This window comes from Hippocampus guttulatus, chromosome 9 (genome assembly GCF_054856545.1).
Source record: "Hippocampus guttulatus isolate MCC_2025c chromosome 9, RoL_Hgut_1.0, whole genome shotgun sequence".
NCBI lineage: Eukaryota > Metazoa > Chordata > Actinopteri > Syngnathiformes > Syngnathidae > Hippocampus > Hippocampus guttulatus.
In genome coordinates, this window is record NC_141269.1 from 4,903,091 (window position 1) to 4,925,914 (window position 22,824).

The 22,824-nt window shown below is 43.7% G+C and overlaps 2 protein-coding genes across 9 annotated transcripts; one reads left to right on the plus strand and one right to left on the minus strand.

Moving 5' to 3' along the window:
• Nucleotides 1-202: 202 nt before the first annotated feature.
• Nucleotides 203-9,770, minus strand: sgms2a (sphingomyelin synthase 2a). Of its 5 annotated transcripts, none has more exons than XM_086121165.1 (8): nt 8,547-9,770; nt 6,803-6,901; nt 6,508-6,708; nt 3,847-4,323; nt 3,234-3,351; nt 2,466-2,619; nt 1,721-1,887; nt 203-1,606 (listed from the first exon to the last, which is right to left on the minus strand). In XM_086121165.1, the coding sequence occupies exons 3-8, from the start codon at nt 6,588-6,590 to the stop codon at nt 1,424-1,426; spliced, it is 1,182 nt and encodes a 393-aa protein (XP_085977291.1). In that variant the 5' UTR covers nt 6,591-6,708; nt 6,803-6,901; nt 8,547-9,770; the 3' UTR covers nt 203-1,423. The 5 variants fall into 5 exon arrangements, with proteins under 5 accessions (XP_085977291.1, XP_085977290.1, XP_085977294.1 ...); XM_086121164.1 differs by having other exon boundaries at nt 6,803-6,905; XM_086121168.1 differs by lacking the exon at nt 6,508-6,708.
• Nucleotides 9,771-9,902: 132 nt separating this feature from the next.
• On the plus strand, nt 9,903-22,203 carry papss1 (3'-phosphoadenosine 5'-phosphosulfate synthase 1). Of its 4 annotated transcripts, none has more exons than XM_086121155.1 (12): nt 9,903-10,051; nt 10,607-10,721; nt 10,801-11,036; nt 11,714-11,852; nt 11,968-12,086; nt 12,175-12,288; nt 12,663-12,774; nt 14,118-14,323; nt 16,379-16,514; nt 17,267-17,535; nt 18,021-18,250; nt 19,369-22,203. In XM_086121155.1, exons 1-12 carry the CDS (start codon nt 9,992-9,994, stop codon nt 19,505-19,507), a joined length of 1,875 nt encoding a protein of 624 aa, XP_085977281.1. In that variant the 5' UTR covers nt 9,903-9,991; the 3' UTR covers nt 19,508-22,203. The 4 variants fall into 4 exon arrangements, with proteins under 4 accessions (XP_085977281.1, XP_085977283.1, XP_085977285.1 ...); XM_086121157.1 differs by lacking the exon at nt 19,369-22,203 and adding an exon at nt 18,501-19,072; XM_086121159.1 differs by lacking the exons at nt 9,903-10,051; nt 10,607-10,721; nt 10,801-11,036 and adding an exon at nt 11,069-11,529.
• Nucleotides 22,204-22,824: the final 621 nt, after the last annotated feature.

The following is a 22,824-nucleotide window of genomic DNA, read 5'->3' on the forward strand; positions in this document are numbered from 1 at the left end:
TCTATAGCATCACAGTGTAAAAAAATGTGAAAAAGGGAAGCGAAAACATCGCGGCTCATGAACACCCAGAGATGTCACAGTTGTGAGGGAGAATCTAAATTGTGGCCACAATATACAGCTCAGGAAAAATCTAAGAGATCAATGTCATGCCTGGGACTTTTAACGTTTTGGCTAATTCGCAAGTGCAAATAAGACACTTAAGTGTTCTTAATTCAGTTTAATACAAGGCAAATACCACATAGATGATACACATAAATAGAGAGGTTCTAAAATCAAGTTTAATTAATCATTATGAATAATAAAAACTCAAAGGCAGTTTTGGTAAACACACACACACACACACACACACACACAGACTAAAGTTGAACCCACTAAGGCAGTGATTCCCAACCACTGTGCCACAACACATTCGTGTGTTGTGGGAAATCATCAGGTGTGCTATGCAAAATGATCCAATTTTTTTTTTTGGACTACAAATTATGTAACCTTGTTCATGTATCTTTGCTGGCTGCGTATAGGGACAGATCGTGAATTACTACCGCCAAATATCAACATTAGTTCAGGAAGTACTTCATATTTAGTACTGAAGTACTATATACTTTGGGGTATATTTTTGAATGATGCTATGGCATGAGTTAGAGCTGCATGTTTATGGCCAAAATGATAATCATGATTATTTTGATCTATATTGTAATATTGTATTTTATAATATTGTAACCTTCGTTATAATCACAATTTCCCTCAAGCAAGGAAAACATCTGTATGCCTTTGCCAGTGCAAAGTAAATATTACTAAGCCGGTGCAAAGTAAATATTACTAAACTCTGAAAGAGTAAATGATGATAAATAAAAAGAACTAAAATTGTACCAAAGCGTTTAAAATTTAGAAATGGCTAACTGTGTCAACATTTGTTTTGCAAATACGAAGTCAAGACAACAGATGAGTTGTTTATCATGATGCTCCTCATCTCCAATTTTTGCTGCGCTTTCTTCTCCCAGCACGACTTGCTCTCTTGTTAGATGCATTCGCCCCCTGGTGGTTGGCTGACTGCTTGTCATGAGGCATCAGATTTTTGGGGATGTAAAATGTGTGTCTTGGCGCCTTAAAGATTGGGTAACACTGAACTAAGGCACCTTGTGACAGTCATAGTGAGGTCCGCTCATTGAACATTTTTTTTTTAATTTGGAAGTTTACTTTGGGAAGTGAAGTCACTATAAATGCACTTTAAATGCCACCTCTGCGCTAGAAGCTGGCAGAAGAATATCTACGGTAATACGCACGCACACACGTGCACAAATAGAGAAACAGACAACTATGCAGCTGTTTTAAATTACAACAGCAAAAACACAGACAAAGCATAATTAACCTCCTTGGCACGTTTATCTGGTGAACACTGCCGCCCCCCTAGCCTCCCCCGAGTCTGTCACTCATCACGTGTGCTCTGTACCATGGAGTACTTCTTACAAGGGTTTTTCAGGCAGGCGGGCGCCCAGCTGATGGGCCAACCGTACACGCGCGGCACGGGCGTGTTCACGTTGCGCTCCATGAAGTTGAACAGCGGGTTCCACCAGGTGTTGGTGAGGTAGTTGTTGGGTGAGCACTCACACTGCGCAGAGGGGGAGAACAGGACGGCGAATGCCAGCATCGGGAAAAAAAAAAAATGAACTGACAAATTTTATGTTACAAAATAGCAAACTAGCTGTCGAGATGTGACACCTACCTGTGTGTTGGCCATGCTGTGGTACCACCAGAAGAGTCGCGTTGTGACAAAGTAGCCCACCACCACATCCACGCTGTAGTGCTCGTGCGCCACCAGGATGCACACCACGCCCACGGCACTCAGCAGCCAGCACATCAAGTGGTACCACCAAAACGAGCGAGGTGAGTCTGCGGGGGAAGCCCACCACACGGCAAAGGAGTGACGCCAAACAAAATGAATAATTTTCTCTCATTTTAAGTTTAGAATGAGACCGTGACTTTCGGGTTTAATTCATTCTGTGACCAAGTTTGAAACTCAAATGTTCCCCATTGAAATGGATTAAAAATGCCATTAATCCATTACAGCCCACCAAATAACGGCACTTTTTGTTACATGTTTTTCAAATATAGCAGTATACAGTATTGTGTAAATACCTAATAAAATAGAAGGGGAAGAAATAAACTGGTTTCATAATAAATTCATGATGTGCTGTAGTATTTGTGCGTCGGATGTGTGCATTTAAGAAGCGTAGACGAGTTTGTGACGTCAGGATCTGGAGGTGGGGTAGCTCGGTTAGGTTAAAATGCAAGTGTGACCTTACAGCAGCTCCTAGCAACTGTTCTCATTTTTTATATGCGTTTCAGTTTGTCCCAGTCAGTAAACACTTGAAAGTGCATCCATACGTACATAGGCATACATACACAAACGGCAAGCAACACACATGCTGTATACATAAATGCAGAAAAATATAATAAAAATGACTCACATTCCTTGATAAACAGGTAAGTGAGGGTGAGCATCACAGTGTGTCCACTGAACAGGAAATCTCCGCACATAATATGAGAACTGGTAATGGACAGGCCGGCGCCGGAAATCAACTTCAGAATTCGCTGGAACTTGGCATACGAGTCTCCATACAGCTGACAAAAAGCAAAGCCAGTGAGGTTGAAGTTGTTGACGAAATGCAAGCAGTTCTTATGCTCACAGTAGCGAGACCGCAACACAAGTACAAAAACTCCAGAGGCGGGTTGATTGGGGTTTTACATCTTGATGTTGGCTAACATCGCGTGAATGAAAGTACAAAAAGCGCTCAGACAGACTGATATGGGTTTGACATTTTGCCTTGTAATCCGGTATTATTTCTAATAATAACTGGTAAAAAGACAACATGCTAGGGGTCGGTGTAACGGTTTGATATTTTGCCATGTGTACAGCCACTATTTCGAATGAGAAGTGTTCGCATGTTAACATGCTACCGTGCTAGTTGGTATGCTAACATAGCAAATGTCTGCCGGGCTGAGGAGTTTGACGTTGGAATGGCTTGAATCGGTTGAGAAATGAGAACGGACAAGGTAAATGCATTAAAAGAGCTGCATTCATTTGGGAAATTTTGCCATGGAAAATTGGCATTGGAATACTAAGACGGCAATTCGTCGTGTTCACACATGAATTGAATGATATCCATAAAAGAAGAAAAAAGCCCCATCTCTCTTGTTGGTGTTGCTGACACCTCCGGGGTTTGTGTCATGCTTACCTTGGGCGCGCAGCTGAAATGCATACCGGGTACAGGCAGGATGGTGATGTACATGGTGACGCAGCGGTACAAGTACAAGGTGCCCAGGAGGAAAAAGTAACGGCGGCATACAATGGACCTGCAACATTTACCGTACATTATTAATAATTTCGTGTTATTTCGTGGGTTATTCATTTGAGCCTAAAAATTATATGACCCATAAAGTTGGTCACTTTTGACTGAATTTGGGTTATTTTTTACCAAACTGTTTTTAGGGCATATAGGAAAAAATATATATTTAACTTAAGACAGCATCAGGTGATTCTTCATCTTACTTTTGAAAACACCAACAGTCTCTGCTCTCCTGGCGCCCTCCAACAGTCACTCGCAGTAACGGCTAAATGCAGCCTCTCTGTACATTTTGATCTCATTCTTGGAATAATTAAAATGCCGGTATCAAGGACCTCAGGACCAGCAAGGACATTATGATGGCCCAAGACGGCATCTTGAGGTGCAACATTTAACACTTTAATAAAATACTTATTTGCCGCCCTACAAAAATCTCAAGCGAAACATCACTAAAAGGTGATAGCAAAATATTTGAAACAGATCTCGGTATGCATACGCTTCTCACTTGTGGTTGAAGAAGAAGAGCTGCAGGAACCAAATGGTAACCAGCACGATGCCATTAACCTCCGTAACAGTGAAGGCCCACTTGACTCTGTCGATGTATTCAAAGAAGGTGTCGGGCAGCGGCGGGATGCTCTCTTTGGGCGGAACCCTCTCGTGCACCACCGTGATGACCACCGTGGTCAGAACCAGGCTGAGGCCGGCATAGAAGAAGAGAAGCGTCGTTTTCCACCACTCCGGAGGCAGGCGGTTGACCTCGGGCTCCTTCATGGAGATCTTGACGTAGTCATTGTGCCTGCTCTTGCGGAAGCCCCGCTTGGTGTCGCCCGAGCCTGGCGTGTGCACAGGGCAGGGTTTTTTGTCACCGCTGTGCCCGGCACCGCCTTCCGTTTTTTGGTTCATGCTATCCGCCTGGGACGACGACATGGCTTCCTGCTCTGTCCATTCACAGGTGGGACCCCTCTGAATGGAGGTGGAGGGACTGCAACAAGAATTCCATGCATTCTTTATTTGGTTCAATCAATTACAGTACCGGTACTTTTTTGTTTTTTTTAATAAAAAATTAACTCTGCCCAAGATTATTTTATAAAAATCTCTCCGCTTTCATTTTTCCACTTGTCTGTGACTATTTGTGTTTCTGTGATAAATTCGACATTCCTCCTTATTTTCAGTCATCTGCACTTCTACACGTCAATCGGCGCCACGTTGGGTCAAATAATTTTCAGCTGCAGACTGCAAATAACATGGGCTATTGAATTGACTCTTGCGCTTGAAAATCATTCGATTCTATGCGCATTCGGGGCCCAAACGATTAATCGGCCAGAAGACTTCAACAGCAGATATTGGCTCCTTTAAATTCACCCGGTGGCTTTGCCCATTTTTTTTCTTTTTACTCATAATGCATAACACCATAAAACAAAGATAATGACGTTCAAACACCCCCCCCCAAAAAAAGTGATTGCTTTTTTTTACCAATTGTTGGAAAAACTAATACTAAGGAACCAAATATTTTCAAACAGTCAAATGTTCTGCCTGTAAGTCAAACTTTTATTGTTGTAAACATTGAGGACCAAAATATTATTTTTTTGACTTATCACAGTAAATATTTTTGAGTTAATTGGTTAATTCATTGCTTAATTGGAATTTTATTCAGTCAAATTTCGCAATTGCCATCGGTTTCCAGTTGGGTGCTACCACATGTTGTCCAATTCTAAACATCGAGTGAGAGTGGATGGAGCAAGAAGTGAACCGTTTGTAAAATGTCTACAATCACAATATTTTTCAGTGTGCTCCACGTAATGGCCAGTGGAAGTCCTACATCAAGCGTACGACGTTCTCTACTTCCAACATTTTCATTAGTTCACATCTAAAAGGTTTTAAAGGGCGCCTTTAACTGCTAATGGCTCTGGGAATAGCAATCCTAACCGAGAGCCTACTTAGGATGCATAGACAATGGGATTGTTTACTTGTGGACAAATATGGCACCCGGGCAAAGAATTGGGATAGAAATAGACAGGTATCATGTTGCTCCCGATCAATTTTGGGAGGGAGGGACAAATGACAATCAGTCTGAGAATCGTGGATTGTACACTGCGAGGTGCGGCTGATGGATGGCTGCGAATGACCACTTTTGACAGGCGGGGAGGAGTCGCAAAGTTGATTAACGGCGGCCACGTGCAAACAACACAAGCTCATTCGCGTTGCTGTACATGAGATGATGTAACGTCTATGTTGCCGGGAACCGTCGTGTCTATCGATGCAAAATAATTAGAAAATCACTCACAACTGCCTAATGCTTGAATGCATTTCATTTGAATGAAGAAATATGAAGATTTTTTTTTCACCTGTCTCCCTGTTAATAGGGTCGACCGGGTTGGATGGCATGAAAAATGGACATGATGGGGCCTTAAACTTATTAAATGTGGTTGAAAAAGCAGCAAAAGTACAAACAATTGGGACTTCAGAAGCATTTTGGGAAAATTTGCTATTTCATTTTTTTTTTAAGTTAGCTTCTTTTTGCACTATATATATATATACTGTATATATAAAACACAACATAGTAATTGAAAGATTTCCTGTACAGCCTGTAAAGGTCTGAGGATGGTTGCAGTTTACCCTGGAACGGAAGAATCACAATATTTCCCATGAGGGAAATATGCTTTCAAACATGGCATCACTGTTCAGCAGTGTTCAAGCAAGTCTGCTCTGATGGGAAGCAAAGAGAAGTTTTTTTTTTTCCCACCGGCCAGCGTGCCCGCCAGTGCTCTGAAGGGAATGAGTGGTGATGGAAAAATGACTTAAAAAAAAAAAAAAAAACAAGAACAGCAATTCCACATGTCCACACGGCGTAATGGATAACTTGGCCGGCTGCACTCAACCAGGCTATTTCCAGAGAGCCCGGATGAAGGCTGTGTTTTATACTCCACAAGAACCAGGGCTGGGCCTCCATTTTGGGGCCTCGGTAATAACATGCTACGACAGCTCCCCACTCATTTACCTCCTGGCAGCATGTGGATTGTCTCCATCAAAGGCAGTGACAAAGAAAAGTCATGTCAAAAGGCGGAGCCCTCATGGAAGGCTCCAGAAAATGTCTTTTTTGTCAATATTCAAGCTCTGAACATGCTGAAATGTTTGGGTTGTGTTCCCACATATTTGTTCCCCTGACCTCAGATTGTTGAGACGAAATCCATCGGGTTTGGAAGAACGGTCAGCTGCGGTTATGACTGGAACTATCAATGGAGTGGACATGTTGGAGGTTTATGACCACAGGTGGGGCCTTACATCTCACATGTAGCTGGCCTGTTGCTGGGCCTTTAGATGAGAAATTGGGTGGCCCAAGGTGCCTTGGATGTGAGATAGGGCAGACCTGGAGGTACCACATATGGAGTGGACATGAAGGGGCCTTGGAACACATGTGTGGTAGAGGTGGAAAAGCCACATGTGATGCGAAACATGCTTACTCTTATTGGACAGGGTGGACCCGGGTGCCTTCGGGTCTCAAGTGTGGCGTACGTTGTCAGTAATGACAGGCAGGACTGGGCGTCTCCCTTGGAGGGAGTCTGTCTTAGATACACACACACACAGTGTTAAACACCATGCTCCAGAGGAGACTCATGGGTGGGGCAACAGGTCATTTGCACTGTCTTGTAATTACACTCTCTCCCTTTCAGGCGGGCCTCCCAACATCTGGGAGTTCGGAATCGAAAAAAAAAAAAAAAACCAACATAGCATTGGAAATGTTTTAATGCTTCTATTTCAAAGTGAGGTTTTGATGCTGCTCTCATCTATGATCAATATGTACGACGCTATTCAGAATTGATCTCATCGCATGTGTACGCAAACCTATAAAGCGTTCTTAACCACAGGGACACAATAAAAGTTGAACGTCTTGCTTGTATGTTCTCATCTCATGCAGGTAAGAAAGCTACAGTCCATGGAGTGTATATAGACCGCCAGGCAATTTAAACCGAACATGCATGTTTTTGGAATGTGGCAGAAAGTCAAATAGCACAAAAAAAACAACAACAAACTTTTGGACTGTGTAGCAGATACACAAACCAGTACAAATGTCATCGTGTCACACACAGCTTAAACATTGGATCTGTTTTTTTTTCTGAATATGAAACATATACTGTGCCTACATTGTTTTGATTTACATGATCAGAGGAAAATTCATCGGACTATCATTGATAATTTGCTATTTAATTTGGTTTGCAATCTGCCATTGTAATTATCCTTCGATGTAGCCAGAAGGCAGAGAGAGAGTACCAGGACAAAATTCGTCCGAGAAAGGGGAGAACATGCAAACTGCATACCGGACGGATGTCTGGTAAACATGCTAATCACTAGGCCAGAAATCACCAACCTAGTACCCGCAGGCACATGAGTAGCCCTCAGGCCTGTTCTAAACAAAGCTCGCGAGTGAGAGGACGTTGTGATTTCCTCATAATGTCGTAGGAGCGATTATTTGAAATTTAGAACATTGTTGCATGATGATATTCTTCTGTTTCTTGAATCGCTACGAGAAATTGTTAACTTGATCAGTGTCTTCGCATGCCATCCATTAATATCATTCATTTTGACGAGAACTGTAACATGATTCAAGGTAATCTGAGTACATGTGTTCTCTCAGAAGTGTGTCCAACTGGTGGCACTTCGCGTTCATCAGCATGTAAGACATAGATCTCACTTTCAAAAAGGGTGCTAGATTGATTGATATAAATAAGATAGATATGACCACGAAGGAATAATAATAATTAATATTAAGATATCCTTTATTTGTCCCGCAATGGGGAAATTAAAGTCAGAGTTCAGAAAGGAAAACACTGGGCAGGGAGAGGGAAAAAAATAAAGATATAATAAAGATCATAATAGTATTTAACCCGCAAATGCTGATTATAAAAACTACAATCTATTATTTCTTTGTTTCTCTTGAAGTCTCAGGGGTGCTGAAAACTGATAGGATCAGTTCAAATTCAATGGTCACAACATGAGGGCCGATACAAAAAGTCCGCCTTTACAATTGTCTTGATACTAAATTATGACAGACATTATGAGCCTTATACTTTGGGTAGCTTGGCACAGCCAAGTTACATTCTAATGGACAGCACTGCAAAGTACAACACAGAAAACACTGTTGAATGGATCCCTCTCGAAATGCAACAGTAAGTTTTAGCAAGAGTCCGTTTTTCGGAGGAGTCTTACCTGTCCTCGTCGGTCTTCGGGGTGTCTTGTATCGTCGTCGCAGTGTCGGCAAGAGTGTGCAGAGGATGCTTAGCTCTTTCGGCTCAGGGAGGAGTGCTCCGGCTCCTCAAGGGACAGACCCTCGCCTTCCGGGGCTCGCTCCTCCCCGCCGCCCATCGTTTGCCGTGCGCCAACCGCAACCAGACTGCGCTCGCCCTTCCGCTCGCGTCCATCCCATTCGGTCACCTTCGAATGTCAATCGCGTCGACTCACCCGGTGTCGACGTCAGAAAAGACGGGCGTCATTAAGCCAAAGCGGTGACGTTGGACTCTGTGACGAACAGAGGTGTGCGATTCGGCTTCTGGTGTGCTGTGCATTGTGTTCGGATCGAGGGCGGCCTCTAGTGTGCTGCTCGATGATTTATGGGCCCTTCTTTCTAATTTCACTTCATATAAATAAATACCCAAGATGCTGTTAGAAATGCATAATGGTTATACTCCCAGGTTTGATTTTGATGTGAATTAACTGCAACAAGACATACAAGCGAAGAGCAACATTTTAGGGAAGGTCTAAAACGCCTCGTGTCAGCGTAAGATTTAATGTTGGTTAGAAAACCACGACCAATCGCCACCAACACGAATGTGGACATCTCTGCCTGTACCCACATCAGTCTCTGAAAGCGCCGTTAAGCTTTTTTTTGTTTTTACATTAAGTGCTTTAGACTGTTGCCACAATGTGTGTATTTGCTGACAAGGTAATCATTTTTCGCTCATGTTAGCAGTTTATGAATACACGTCGCTTGGCATCATGACTCAGTTAGCAAGCTGACTCGGTTATTTATTAACCGGCATTTCGAATTTCTTAGGTTTTTGTCGAGTGTCAATTTCACATCCGACTGCACACATGATATGATGAAAATAACGAAATGTGGAGAAATGGAGTGATGACCAAATTACATCAATTGAACATTGGAGTATTCTTTTTTTTCAGGGAAGAAATATAGATTTTGAATAGTAACAATGTTATCAAGTAAGGCTCATCGGTTGCTCTGGGGTACGTTTAAAATTTCTGTTCTTGTTGTTTGGAGAGAGGATAAAATGGGAGGCTCTGGCATACAGTACAGTAGTACTGTATTGTTCAGACCCACAATCTGCAGTATTTCAGAAGATGGCGGTAATGCACTAAAAGTTATTCGGCAACCGTATTATAAACCGAAGAAGAAGAAGAAAGGAAGTACTGTACGTCACAGCTTCGCAGGGCGACGTGGCTCGGGCTCCCTCGCTCGTCTACCGGTTCTTGTCGGTCGCTCCCTTTTTCAATTTGCCGAGGCTTTCCTCCGTGCTCGGGTGACACCTAACGGCATCGGGTTGGGCACACATCACAGGTAGACGCGGACAACGGTTCCTCAGATCTTAAAAGCGATCGAAAACGGCGGAACAAAGTAAGCGGATCGGCGGGCTGATACGATGGAGACATACGGAAACTCGTACAAGAAGCAGAAGCTGACCAACGCGCCGCAGAATTGGGTGAGTGTCTTGAGCCGCGATCACCTGGCCAAGGGCCATTCGTCGCAACCCCGTCGTTACTGCCCGGACAGCCCGGACATGACTACAGTGTATAATCAAGGAATTAATTCAAATACATTTCTGTACGCCCCGTTTGAATCGTCGATTTTTTTGGGTTCTGTTTCGTTTATTTCATTTAAATACTATTTAAAGTGTGCACGGTATATAAGATAAGAACCCCTTTATTCAGTCTCGCAATGGAGAAATTACCAATTCACAGCAGCAAAGTTATGAAAGGAAGAAGAACTACAAAATATAGGAGCTGCTGGAAAGGCAGCCACTCTCGTTCATCGTGTCGTTTGTTCAACGCAAAACGATACATTTTGCACCAAAACTTGATCAAATCCAACATCATTGCGACAGGTTACTGGATGTCGACAAAGTTTACAATGAGAAAAAGAGTGTTGATGAGATATTAATCAAGGAGCAATTAATCAACAACTCCTGACCACAATCGACCCAATTCCTAAGGGTGAATTCAACCACCAATCAATTTTCATTCCTGAATCAATACAGGGGGCACAGCGTGCCACAAATGTCACTTACCAAGCGCACCACGTCAGCAGGAACAAGCGTGGGCAGGTGGTGGGCACCAGAGGTGGCTTCAGAGGATGCACTGTATGGCTCACTGGTAAGTTGTGAGGCTTGGCTGGGTCTGGTTACATCTGCACCAATTTGTGATTTATTTGGTCGTTCTTTTTGCGGCTGAGGTCTGTCCGGCGCTGGGAAGACCACGGTGAGCATGGCCCTGGAGGAGTATCTCGTCTGCCACGGCATCCCATGCTACACGCTTGACGGCGACAACATCCGTCAGGGTCTGAACAAAAACCTGGGCTTCAGCCCTGAGGACCGCGAGGAGAACATCCGGCGCATTGCCGAGGTGGCGCGGCTCTTTGCAGACGCCGGCTTGGTCTGCCTGGCCAGCTTCATCTCCCCCTACAGCAGGGTGGGTAATGGAAATGGAAAGAAATTGAGCGATTCTGATAAGACTGCTTTTCGTGGGGATTCCATGTGAAGTGTCTTATCGATTCTCATTGGGTCATGGAATGCAATCCATCTACATTTTTTACAGCGCTTTCGCAGCCACACCCTATCTCAGCTGTCTTCAGGCAGCGGGAGGGGTACACGGTGTTCCGGTTGCGCGCCAATCACAGAGCACACACAGGCAAACAACCATCCGCGCTCACAGTCACACCGAGAGAAAATTTAGAGCGTTCAGTCAACCTACCATGCATGTTTTTGGAAAGTGGGAGGAAACCGGCGTACCCGGAGAAAACCCACACGGGCACGGGACTGGCATGCAAACTCCACACAGGAACGCCTGGGCTGGATTCGAACTCACGACCTCTGCACTCTAAGGTGGCCGTGCTAACCCGTCGACCACCATGCTGCCTGCTTTAGCTCTGAGCCCCGTCTACTCCAAATTAAACTTCAAAAAGGTTTTTGAAGTTTAATTTCATTTGAGCAATGTAAAGTTTTTATTTAGTAATTTTATTCAATATTTAGTTTGAATTTCTCTTTAAGGAAAAAAAAAAGCTGTAGAGCGCTTGCTCTCTTTTGTGCCATCATCAGTGGTCAGAAATAGTTCGACCCAATTGTTTCTCATGACCGAGCTGTTTGCAGGATCGTCTCAACGCCAGGAAGATCCACGAAGCGGCGGGGCTGCCTTTCTTCGAGGTGTTTGTGGACGCCCCGCTGGACGTGTGCGAGCAGAGAGATGTCAAGGGCCTCTACAAGAGAGCCAGAGCGGGCGAAATCAGAGGTAGAGGGCTTTTGACAAGTCCAGCTGTGGGATTCCTACGCAGAATGTTCTGACAATGAAGTCATAATGCACTCGTGAAGCATAGAAACCGGACATTTTTCACGCCGCTGCGCAGGCTTCACCGGGATCGACTCAGAGTACGAGAAACCCGAGGCGCCTGAACTGGTGCTGAAAACCGACTCCTGCAGCGTGAACGAGTGCATCCAGCAGCTGGTTGACCTGCTTCAGGAGAGGGTGAATGCCGAGCCAACAATCTCCCTCCAACCCGTCCGCCGGGACCGTACAGATTCTCAATTGGTTTGCGTTTCTGTCATCATCGCAGGACATTGTACCGGTGGACGCTTCCTATGAGGTGAAAGAGTTATACGTTCCAGAGAACAAACTGGACCTGGCCAAAGCTGATGCGGAGTCGCTGCCTTCTCTTCAGATTGGAAAGGTTTCTCCTTTTTTTTTGTCCTTTTTTCAGAGAGGCACAAGCAATTGTAGTGAGGCTAACCACCATATTACGACCACTTATGCAATTTGTTGAATCAGTACAAGAGCTGTGTCATATATTGTGCCTCTACAGATATAACACGGCCCTTCTTTTGTTTAAACAAAAAAGACAGCGACACCTGTCAGTATAGTTTGGTGTGGTTTTCCTGCCCGGCAAACTACAACCACTATGTTGGGACACTGTTAATTTTAGAAGGGAACGTGACAGTTTCAGCATTTTGTTATCCATTCTAAATCCATAAACATTGATTTTCTATGACATTCTACTGCCTGTAAATTAGACTTACAGATGTTGATTGCACGTGTGACCGTCAGGTGGACATGCAGTGGGTGCAGGTGCTGGCCGAAGGCTGGGCCACACCACTCAACGGCTTCATGAGGGAGCGGGAGTATCTTCAGTGTCTCCACTTTGACTGCCTGCTGGATGGTATTTAAAAAAATAATAATATTAAGAGACGCAGCATTGTAGGGGAAACTCAAGACAAACCTCTATTTTTCAATATGTTCTATGTGCCATCACTATGGAGTTGAAACTCTGTATTCTGATTCATATTGGCTTAGTGGAAAAAGAATTAAGCAAATTAACACATGCATTTTCATCATTAAAAAAAAGTGACGAGAAGCAATCTACCGGTAGAAGAACACCCACCCGTTTTTAGTAAAAGAGAGAGACAATATTTATTCGGTTGTTTGCTTGGCACCAAAGCAATTCGTTTTACAGTATATTTGCAGTACACCAGAAAGGCCACTAGATGGGGGAAAGCTTACCTTAGGAATTCTTTCCACTTGGACATCTGCAAAATATCAGAAGTAATGCATTTAATTTAACAAGGCACCCTGATTATTGACAGCTTCGTTCGGATTCAAAAAGAGCAACAAAAAAAACCTCTCTTTGTTTTGGCAATGAAAGGAGTTTTGAGTGCGATTAACTGCAACTTATGCTTCACAAACGTTCCAAGATTTTCCATGTGACCCTTTTCCAATTCCTCAGGCTTGAGCTGTTCTGCCAAATGTTTTTGTTACATGCACATGCATAAAACATTTTTAAAATAAAAGGGGGAAAAATAGCATCACTTTTGTATCATTGTCAGAATTTGGCAGGTGCTGATGACAACGGCTGTCCAAGCACGAATATCCTCAAGTAAAAAGCTGAAATGATAACTCGAGTATGTAAATGAGGTGTCGACATGTCCCAGATTGACATGTCATTCAGCGTGCCAGTAAACTGCAGCCGGGGAGCACGAGGAATTCCTATTTTCGACGTCAATCAAAGCCGGCAGTCCGCCGCTAACTGAACGGTCTGCTAAGATGAACAACAAAAGTCCTGTTTGTGTCTGTCTTGCTGGCTCGTGTGAGTTTTAATGGGAAGCAGCTGCTCGGCCGGCACATTGGGACGAGACGACAGCGCGCCGGGGGTCTGTATCGCCCTCTGACGATAGAGCAAGAAGATCCATCATAACTTATCAGCATGCGTTCACAATTCAAGTTCTTAAATCATATGACCATCATCTAACAAGGCCATTTTATACGTTTTTTTTGAACATTTTCATTCGGCAGCGTGGTTCCTATGTATGTGGGTAATAGCAGGGATGTTTTTGCTATGTTAACCCAACAATTTTGAATAGAACATGATGTGCGAGAGCACTCACGTTTTTCATGGCAAATTCTCAAAACGGTCATCAAACGCACTTGGACGCACTCTCGGCATTGTCCAAATACCGGACCTAACTTGAAATAACTGCTGATGAAATTTTTCACTCTGTGCTCCAGGCGGTGTGATCAACCTTTCAGTGCCGGTGGTGTTGCCGGTGGCGTCGGAGGACAAAGAGCGCCTGGACGGCTTGACGGCGATGGCGCTGGTGTACGAAGGCAGGCGAGTGGCTATCCTTCGCAACCCCGAGTTCTACGAGCACCGCAAGGAGGAGCGCTGCGCCCGCCAGTGGGGCACCGCATGCAAGAGCCATCCTTACATCAAGGTCAGTAGCCAAACGCAGACTCGGAATGATGATGACCAGGGTGCTTCAGATAGGCGCGGGGCACAACCTGGGATGAGATTTAGATTTTTTTCCCCCTTAATTGTGTCCCATACTTGCATAATAAAACCTTCATTAATTGTACCAGCTATGTTTTGAGTAGGGCCCGACTTGATTACTTGCCAGAGACACCCCCCGCCCCACCATATAATATACCACATATGTCAAAGATTGAAACTTTGAACACCACCAAAAATGAGTGATTTTTTTATTTTATAATTTTTTTATGTTTAAAGTCAAATAAAGTATTGTCAGACAGTCAAAAGTTGAGCCTGTGATTCAGTTCTTTATTGTTATCGGCATTCAGGGACCAAAAAGTAATTTTATTCAATACTTAAGGTTTTTTTTGTGTGTTTTTTTTAAATTACGCTGTCAATTAATCTGTTATCGGGGATTTATTCTGACAAACACCAGAATTGGCCTGAAAATGAAAAAAAAATCCTGATCAGTTGAGCCCTAGTTTTGAGTAATTTTCGATAACTGATTTCTGATTTTTACATCAGTTGCCACACACGTCAAATCCGACAATAAATCTGTTGACAAAAAATGCTTTGACATTAAATGAGTCTGCACTCATCCCACGAATGCTCTTTCCCCCAGTCTGGACTCAAACACTTTGTTTTCATCCTGACCACAGTTTTCCAAAAGCTCACTTTTCCACCCTCTCCAACTCATTTTCCGTGTGGACAAAGGCCCACAGTTCATTAAAAAACATAAGTTTCTTAAAAAAAAAAAAACCGAGCAATGTTTGTGTGGGCATAGCCTTAGCAACACCGGTGGTGCCGCTCACTTTCTGACCGACCCCAACAGGGTGGCTCTCAAGGTTGGACGAAAGTGCGCACTTCCACGAGCAGGCGTGCCATTAAAAGACAAATGTTTACACCCAAAAGCGTCAAAAAAGTGATGAACTTCCGCACAAGCACGATTCGTTGCCTCGGAATCAGCGCTGATAGAACACAGATCTGATGTGGCGTCCGTTTCACTTGGCTGATGGAAAGACTGAAAAGCAGGGAAGCTGTCGGGGTCAGGCGCTCCTCCTCCCCAATTTGTCCGGACGCCCGGGCTAATCTCCTGATCTCCCGCTTTTGGTCCAGTGCGCTTTGGCAGGTGTTATTTCTGGATGCTGACTCACTCTCACTGAATGTGTTGTAAATTGTTCCAGTCTGTTGCTGCGAGGCTCAGGTAGATAAGATAAATAAAGCTTTTTTTCCCCCCTCCTCCACAAATAGCAGACAGAGCTCTGAAAGGCGCATGTAACGTAACAGCGCTATTTTTTAGAAGAATATTGTAGAATTTTTTTGTGTGAAGCCGTTCACCTGCAATTCAAATTCGGAATCGTAGCAACACGATCTGCCAACGCTGCGCCCTTATTCACCAGCTGCAAAACCGGTCACGTTCGGCAGAACTGCTTGACGTCCGGCCGTCTTAATGCGTGTTGTCAAGGTAACGCTTTCTATATGACCGTATTCACAATGATACAACCATAATAGTTCCCCTATTTCTGTTGGAAGATGAGATGTTGCATCGGGAAAACACACGAGCGCAGTATACAAGGTCTTTCTGACTAACATGACAGCCGCTGTCTCACTTACACCGCCGTCTCGTGACAATAACATCGAATTGATGACAGTTACTTGGAACGGAGCGCACAAAAATAACCTTGGGCAGCGAGCCACACGCTGTTTCACCAAGTCGAAAGACAGCCATCAAACCGGCATTTTTTTTTTTTTTTTTTAAAGATTGCTAAAACAGCCTGTATGCTTGGTGACCTCTTTGAGCGAAGAAAACCTTTTGAACAGGCTCTACTTTGGATCTATTTTGTGAGTGTCCCCGCTGTTTCAGATTTGATAAGTCTGGACTTTATTAGACCTTGGCCTGGCGCCACTCCAGCTCGCCTCCGCGTTTTTTTTTTTTTTTTTTTTTAAACGGCCCGCGAACGTCTCGTGTCTGGACTGTGTTTGCGTTCAGCGTTGATCGCTGCTCCGACTCCTGTTTCAGATGGTGATGGAAAGCGGCGACTGGCTCGTCGGTGGCGACCTGCAGGTCCTTGACCGAATCTACTGGAATGACGGACTGGACCAGTATCGACTGACGCCCACCGAGCTCAAACAGAAGTTTAAAGAAATGAATGCAGGTATTTTTTCTTTTTCTGCAGGGGCCAAGATCATCAGTGATGAAAGTCCTGCGGAATTTCCCAGAATTCCGGGTTTTCAAATTTTCATGAAAATTCCTCTTGAAAATTGAGGAAAAATTGCCTAAAATTAATCCGGGTATTAGTCGACAACATTGAACGAACACGCGTTTGAGTTTGTTGTTTTGCTTTCACGAACGTATTCATGTTGCGGCACTAACACTACGAATAGTAACACCCCTTGCCCTCGCATTCTCATGGCCTTGCCTATCTCGGAGATTTCGAAATTTTGAGGAGAACGGAAGCCACAAAGGGTGCGCGTGTGCACACAAAAGGCAGATTAATCATTGAATGTCAAGTATTTGAATAGCGTTTTGTGTAAAGTAATTCATGCGTGATCGGCCAGCGCAATGTTCAAACAGGTAGACAGGCAAGCTGACATACATACGTGCAATCGATGCGATTGTTAGGAACACGTTCAAGTGGTCATGGCTTGAGGAAAAGGACTTGAATGGAGATTTTTTGTCTATGTACACTGTATGTATATATATATATATATAGAGAGAGAGAGACATCATTTGAATTTTCAGGAAAGTCTTTCATCTCTGGATCATTAAACCGACAGGAATTGAAAGTGCTTCCTCCCCACCAAACTCATCCCAGCATTCCTCTTTGGAGGTAGCGCACTGGAGGATAAGAAACCCTTAAAAATCAGTGAAGACGCTAATTCCATTCCACGTTTCCTCCCTCCGCAGATGCCGTGTTTGCCTTCCAGCTGCGCAACCCGGTTCACAACGGCCACGCTCTCCTGATGCAGGACACCCACAAGCGTCTGACAGAGCGCGGTTATCGCCGGCCCGTGCTCCTGCTGCACCCGCTGGGCGGCTGGACCAAGGATGACGACGTGCCGCTGCCGTGGCGGATGAGGCAGCACGCCGCCGTGCTGGAGGAGGGCATCCTGAACCCCGACTCCACCATCGTCGCCATCTTCCCCTCACCTATGATGTACGCCGGGCCCACCGAGGTGAATGTCTACCGAATTCCCTCGTGTTTCCCAACCGCCGTAGGTTCACAGAGAAGCACCGCCCCGGAAAACTGGAAATCAACTTCCCTGACACCAGTTTCACCCATTTGCACAAAATTAGGCCGACTTGTCAACTCAACTCAACAGATTTATTGTCATTTAAGGACCCATATCTGAAATCTGCAAGCCAACAACCCAGGCCCCACCAAAATAAGATCTGAGTCGTTTCAAGTAACAGTAAGTTTCAAGTAACCATTTTGGTTGCAAGCAAATTCAAGTGCTGATACTTGGACAAACTCGATGGGCTAATCAACTCCCAGGTGAAACCAGCTAGACTAGGCTGATGGGCAGCGCTAAATTTCCAAGCCCCCGCCCCCCTTCCCCCGACTCTGTTTCGTGAAAGCTTGATTTAAACGCTAAAATGGTTGCAGCCCCCTTTTTTTGGGTCCAGATTTGCCAATCAGCATGTTTTCCTCCCATGACAGGTGCAGTGGCACTGCCGTGCTCGAATGGTAGCCGGCGCCAACTTCTACATCGTGGGCCGCGACCCCGCCGGCATGCCCCACCCCGACACGGGGAAGGACCTGTACGAGCCCACCCACGGGGCCAAAGTCCTCACCATGGCCCCAGGTCTCATTACCTTGGAGATAGTCCCCTTCAAGGTCGCCGCATACAATAAAGTAAAGCGAGCCATGGACTTCTACGAGGCCAAAAAGTGAGTAGCGTGGCACCAAGCGGCTTGACCGTTCTTTTTCCTCCTCCTTTGCCGCAAGTGAAATGGCAAAGGAAGAAAAAAAATCTGAATGGGGAGGGTGAACGTTGGTATGGACTATGGCTTGTTTCTGTTTGCCCGTGAAGCACAATGTGTGACATGGAGTTTATCAAGAACATTCCGTACGAGAACAAAACTTCGAAGGTCTGAACAGTTCACTCAGTTTTCGTTCTTTTTTTCTTTTTTTTTAAAGCTCAAAAGTGACTCGCCACTGCAAGAAACGCAAAATCCCATCCGAGTGTTCTCTCATGAGGTCTTGACAGTTTTGCCAACATGAAGAAGTCATGGTTCAGGTCACAAGAGGCTGCTTCCAATTTCACATCGAATAAAATGTACACAAAACAAAAGGTGCCTGGGCATGGCTCTCGGTGGACTCGATTCAAAGAGCAGTCCTTGCTTTAGTTTAGTTTTCTTTTTTTGGTCATGGACTGATTATGTCTGAGGGCATCTTCAGATCGTTATACAGGTTGTGTCAATAAAACAGTTTTAGATCAAAACGTAAGTATTAATACTTCAAATCACTGTTTCACAAGTAGGGCTGAATGATTTTGAAAAGTTTTTTTCCTTCCCCTCAATATTGCAATTATAATCATTTTTGTCAAAGTCCTTTTCCAATGTATTTTATTTATTTATTTATTTTTACAAATGAGCAATAAATTAAGCTGTATTAGAAAAATCTGATGTATTATACATAAACGTGTTGGTCTTACAAGTAAAGTTTATGCTAAAATAAAGGCAAATGAACCATGAATTAATATTTTTAAAAAACCAATTCTACCAAACAAGTGTAGCGTAAACAAGTCAGTAAGTCAGATTCAACAAAACAAATCACTTCAACTTTGCAAGTTTCATGAAACGATATGTAAACATACCCGAAAAAAAATTTCACTTCTTCAGCCACACAGCTTTTCCTCACATTATCATTTTTCGATATACATGGTGACATTGGTATTGTTTAATTCCGACTCTAAGAACACAGTCTTCCAAAAGCATCCCTGTTTCCAATTCCTAAAAGCTTGAAGCCAAGCCAAAAGTAAACCTTTTAATGTTCTCCCCCGCAGCCATCAAGACTATGACTTCATCTCGGGCACACGCATGCGCAAGATGGCCCGCGAAGGCGACAACCCTCCAGACGGTTTCATGGCGCCGAAGGCCTGGGCTGTGCTGAAAGAATACTACAAGTCTCTGGAAAAGGCATAGACAGCGTTCTGCTCGGCAAACAGGGGACACTGAATTTCTTTCTTTTTTTTTTTTTTTTTTGCCATTTAGACAGGCCGATGTTGGGACCATTCAGTCATTGCTCCTCACAGGGGTGGTTTTTAGTTACGTGCTCTATGTACTTGATTAGATTTTTTTTTTTGAGACATAGTTTATTGGACACCTGTTGCAGAAGAGATGGTTCGGATTAGAGTCTCTCAGTCAAGATCACTATAAAGTGCCTTTGTTGTCCTCATCAGAATCAACTGTCATTGTCTCAATGTAGCAAAAGAACAAAACGGAGGTACTTGTAGAAGTGACAAAATATTTGCACACATGCAAATCATTTTGGTCATGGTATGTTCAATTTTGAATGAATGGGTCTCAAAGTCAACCCTGACATAATGGGGTAACTGCCCCTTTAAGAATTCCCATGGCGTTTTCAGTTCAATTATGATTATCCTTTTGGAAGCGGTGGCTGAAAGCCTAACATATCCACGGAAATATGAATCGAACAAGCCTTTCAGAAAGTCACATATTTGCTCTACAGTACACAGTCGGCTTGCTAAGTGAATCACGTTGCAAAAATAAAGGACCAATAAGTGCTCAAAGAACGCTCACATGAGCCAAAAATGTCCACCCTGTCACCAAGCAATCATTGTCCGCTTGCACTTAAATGTGTATATACTGTATATAAAAATGTGTGGGAACGAAAACACAATGACATCTTCCTATCACATTGAAAATGGAGTTAAATTTTCAACTCTTTGAAAATCGGAAAGTCTCAAAGGCACCTCATAGTGATGTTGACGCAGCTCTGGTTCTCAGGGCTGTATTCATCGTGGTCCACGTCGGTTATGGTTGCCCTCAGATGAAAAATCGTAACTATGAAATCATATAACTGTACCAAAAAAAAAAAGTTCAGACGCTTCGTCAAAGTTCATCTGGTCTTGACATTGCACTTCTCTGTCACAAGCACTGCGGCAACCTGAAATTACATTCCGTACAACGTGGTGTGTGACCTGGGGGGATTGATGGTGTGATTTTGAAAACTAGGGGATTTAGGATTTGTACATTACTTTGAGGCTAGGGTACAGATGACTTATTGGTTAGGTCGTCACTTTAGCATTAGCAATTTGGACTTTAGTGTTGATTTGATACAGGGAGTTTGGAGCTGGAGGGGGGGAGTAAGTTATGATGGTTGGGTACCTAAGATCTCACGCAAAGTGTAGCTGTGTGTGTCTTTATACTGTAATCTTGTGTATTGTAAATGTTGAGTGCCTTGGGCAAATGTAAACATACATGATGGAATCAGGACACGCCCACGACCATGATACAAGTATATTTAATTATGATCCACCGTTATCACTTTTTAACTTTATTTGATTTTTATTTTTTATGTGTGTTTATTTTCCTACCAAGCACATTTTGCATGTCCTAGTGTTTCTCCAGTATTTTGTGACAGCTCGTCTAAGGTTGCTAATGTGTTCCATGTGGCATTTCATCTCCGACACGTGTAATCAGCTGCTTTGTTTTCACCAGCACGGGATACCCTTCCGAAGCTTACTCGTCCAGTAAAGCCTTTTTAACTCCCAAGCAAAACGAGCTTCATTTCGTTTGTCTCATTACGCAAGAGCGTTCTGCCAAAGGTAACAGACATTCGAGCTTATGAAATGTGATGTCAGGACGACCTTGAAGCAGTCCGCATGGCTTCGCCTCTTAAAATCAGATTCTTCCCCACCGTCACTCCATCAGCTGTGTGTTAAAGGAGACCCACCAGTGACCCCTAATCCCCCCCCCCCCACCCTCTGCATCAAAAGTGTGGCAGCTGGCTCCCAGATGCAAACAGTGCTGTCCATGGGGGGTACACATGCGGGGTTGCACCCCAAAGTAGTGTCCACCTCCTCCGATCTGGGAAACTTTATCTTACCCAACTTCCAAAATGGAATCGTTTTATCTAAAAAGTATACAGTATTCCCACATTGGCAAAATTATACAGGGCATACAAATTATTTTACTATTAAAATATTTTGGAATAAAAATTTGTTTGATTTATATAATAGTGGATGCCCCCCCCCATTCTTTTTTTGTGGTAATATTCTTGTCAACTTTTTTCGAAAATAATGTTTTCTAATATGATACTGGAGTGTGATTTTATGATTGCACTCTGACTCAACTCATAGTATATCTCGACTTGTACTTCAGATCGTGTTTCCGTCATGTATCCGGTAATATAAAACGTGATTTCATTGTGGGCCTAATCTCTCCTTCCTACTGATTGCTCCTCCGTTCAAAGAGCCTCTTGAGAATATCGCCGGAGAACGTCAACTGATCGTAGGATTTACGACCAGTCATTGCTGCCTGATGAGAAGCACATGTGATGACCTTCCAGGCCACCATACAAAGAAAAAGAGGAGAGCCACCAACAAAAAACACCACATGGAAGAATGTAATCACAACATTGTTTCAGTCATTTGCCCAGCTTGTACGACATCTGCCTTGGTGGCCCCAGCCTGACACTTTATCTTTGTTTATCCTTTTCATTTGTCAGCCCGCTCATAACTTTTTCCATCTGCTGAGACTGCAGTCAAAATTCTTGTTTCGTTTTTTGAGAAAAAAAATCTCAATATAGAATGGTAACAAGTATTGTGTCAAGGGAATTTTTGTTGTTTCTCCAGAAATAAACAAATTTAAAAGTCCGTGTTCCAATATGTGCAACATGATCTTGCCCAAAATCACCAAGATTCTTGCTCGGACATTAAATCATGGTCGACGTTTATTCGTGGTCACAACAGACACTGACTGGTTGTCTGATCCCTCCCCGGAGTCTCCAAATACAGTAAAACTGCACAATTTAAAATGATGGATGGATCATCTCGGCAAAAGAGAAGTCACTCACTAACACAGATTTAGAGTGGTGAAGAACATTTGAGAGAAACAGGCCTTTTGTGTACCCAGAAAGAGTTCAGCTCGTGAAAAATGGGTACACAAAAGTGTAGGGTTTCTAATTTTGTTAGGTATATATCGCTTCACATGCTTGGACATTCAACAGTGATCCCAGGAATTAAGATTGATGACGAGTAGACCATGAAAAGGATTTACAAATCATCTGCCATTTCACATTCACGACTGTGCTTCTATCTCCTATATGATACTCAAAACAAATCGCATCCTTGCATGGGAATTCAACAATAATCCTCATTCACTCTCATTCCAAACACAGGGATACCACAGGGATGCGCCCCCCCCCCCCCCCACGCCCTCATCTGCTCCCCTCTTTAAACATGATCAATGTCTCATTCACAACTGCAACACCATCA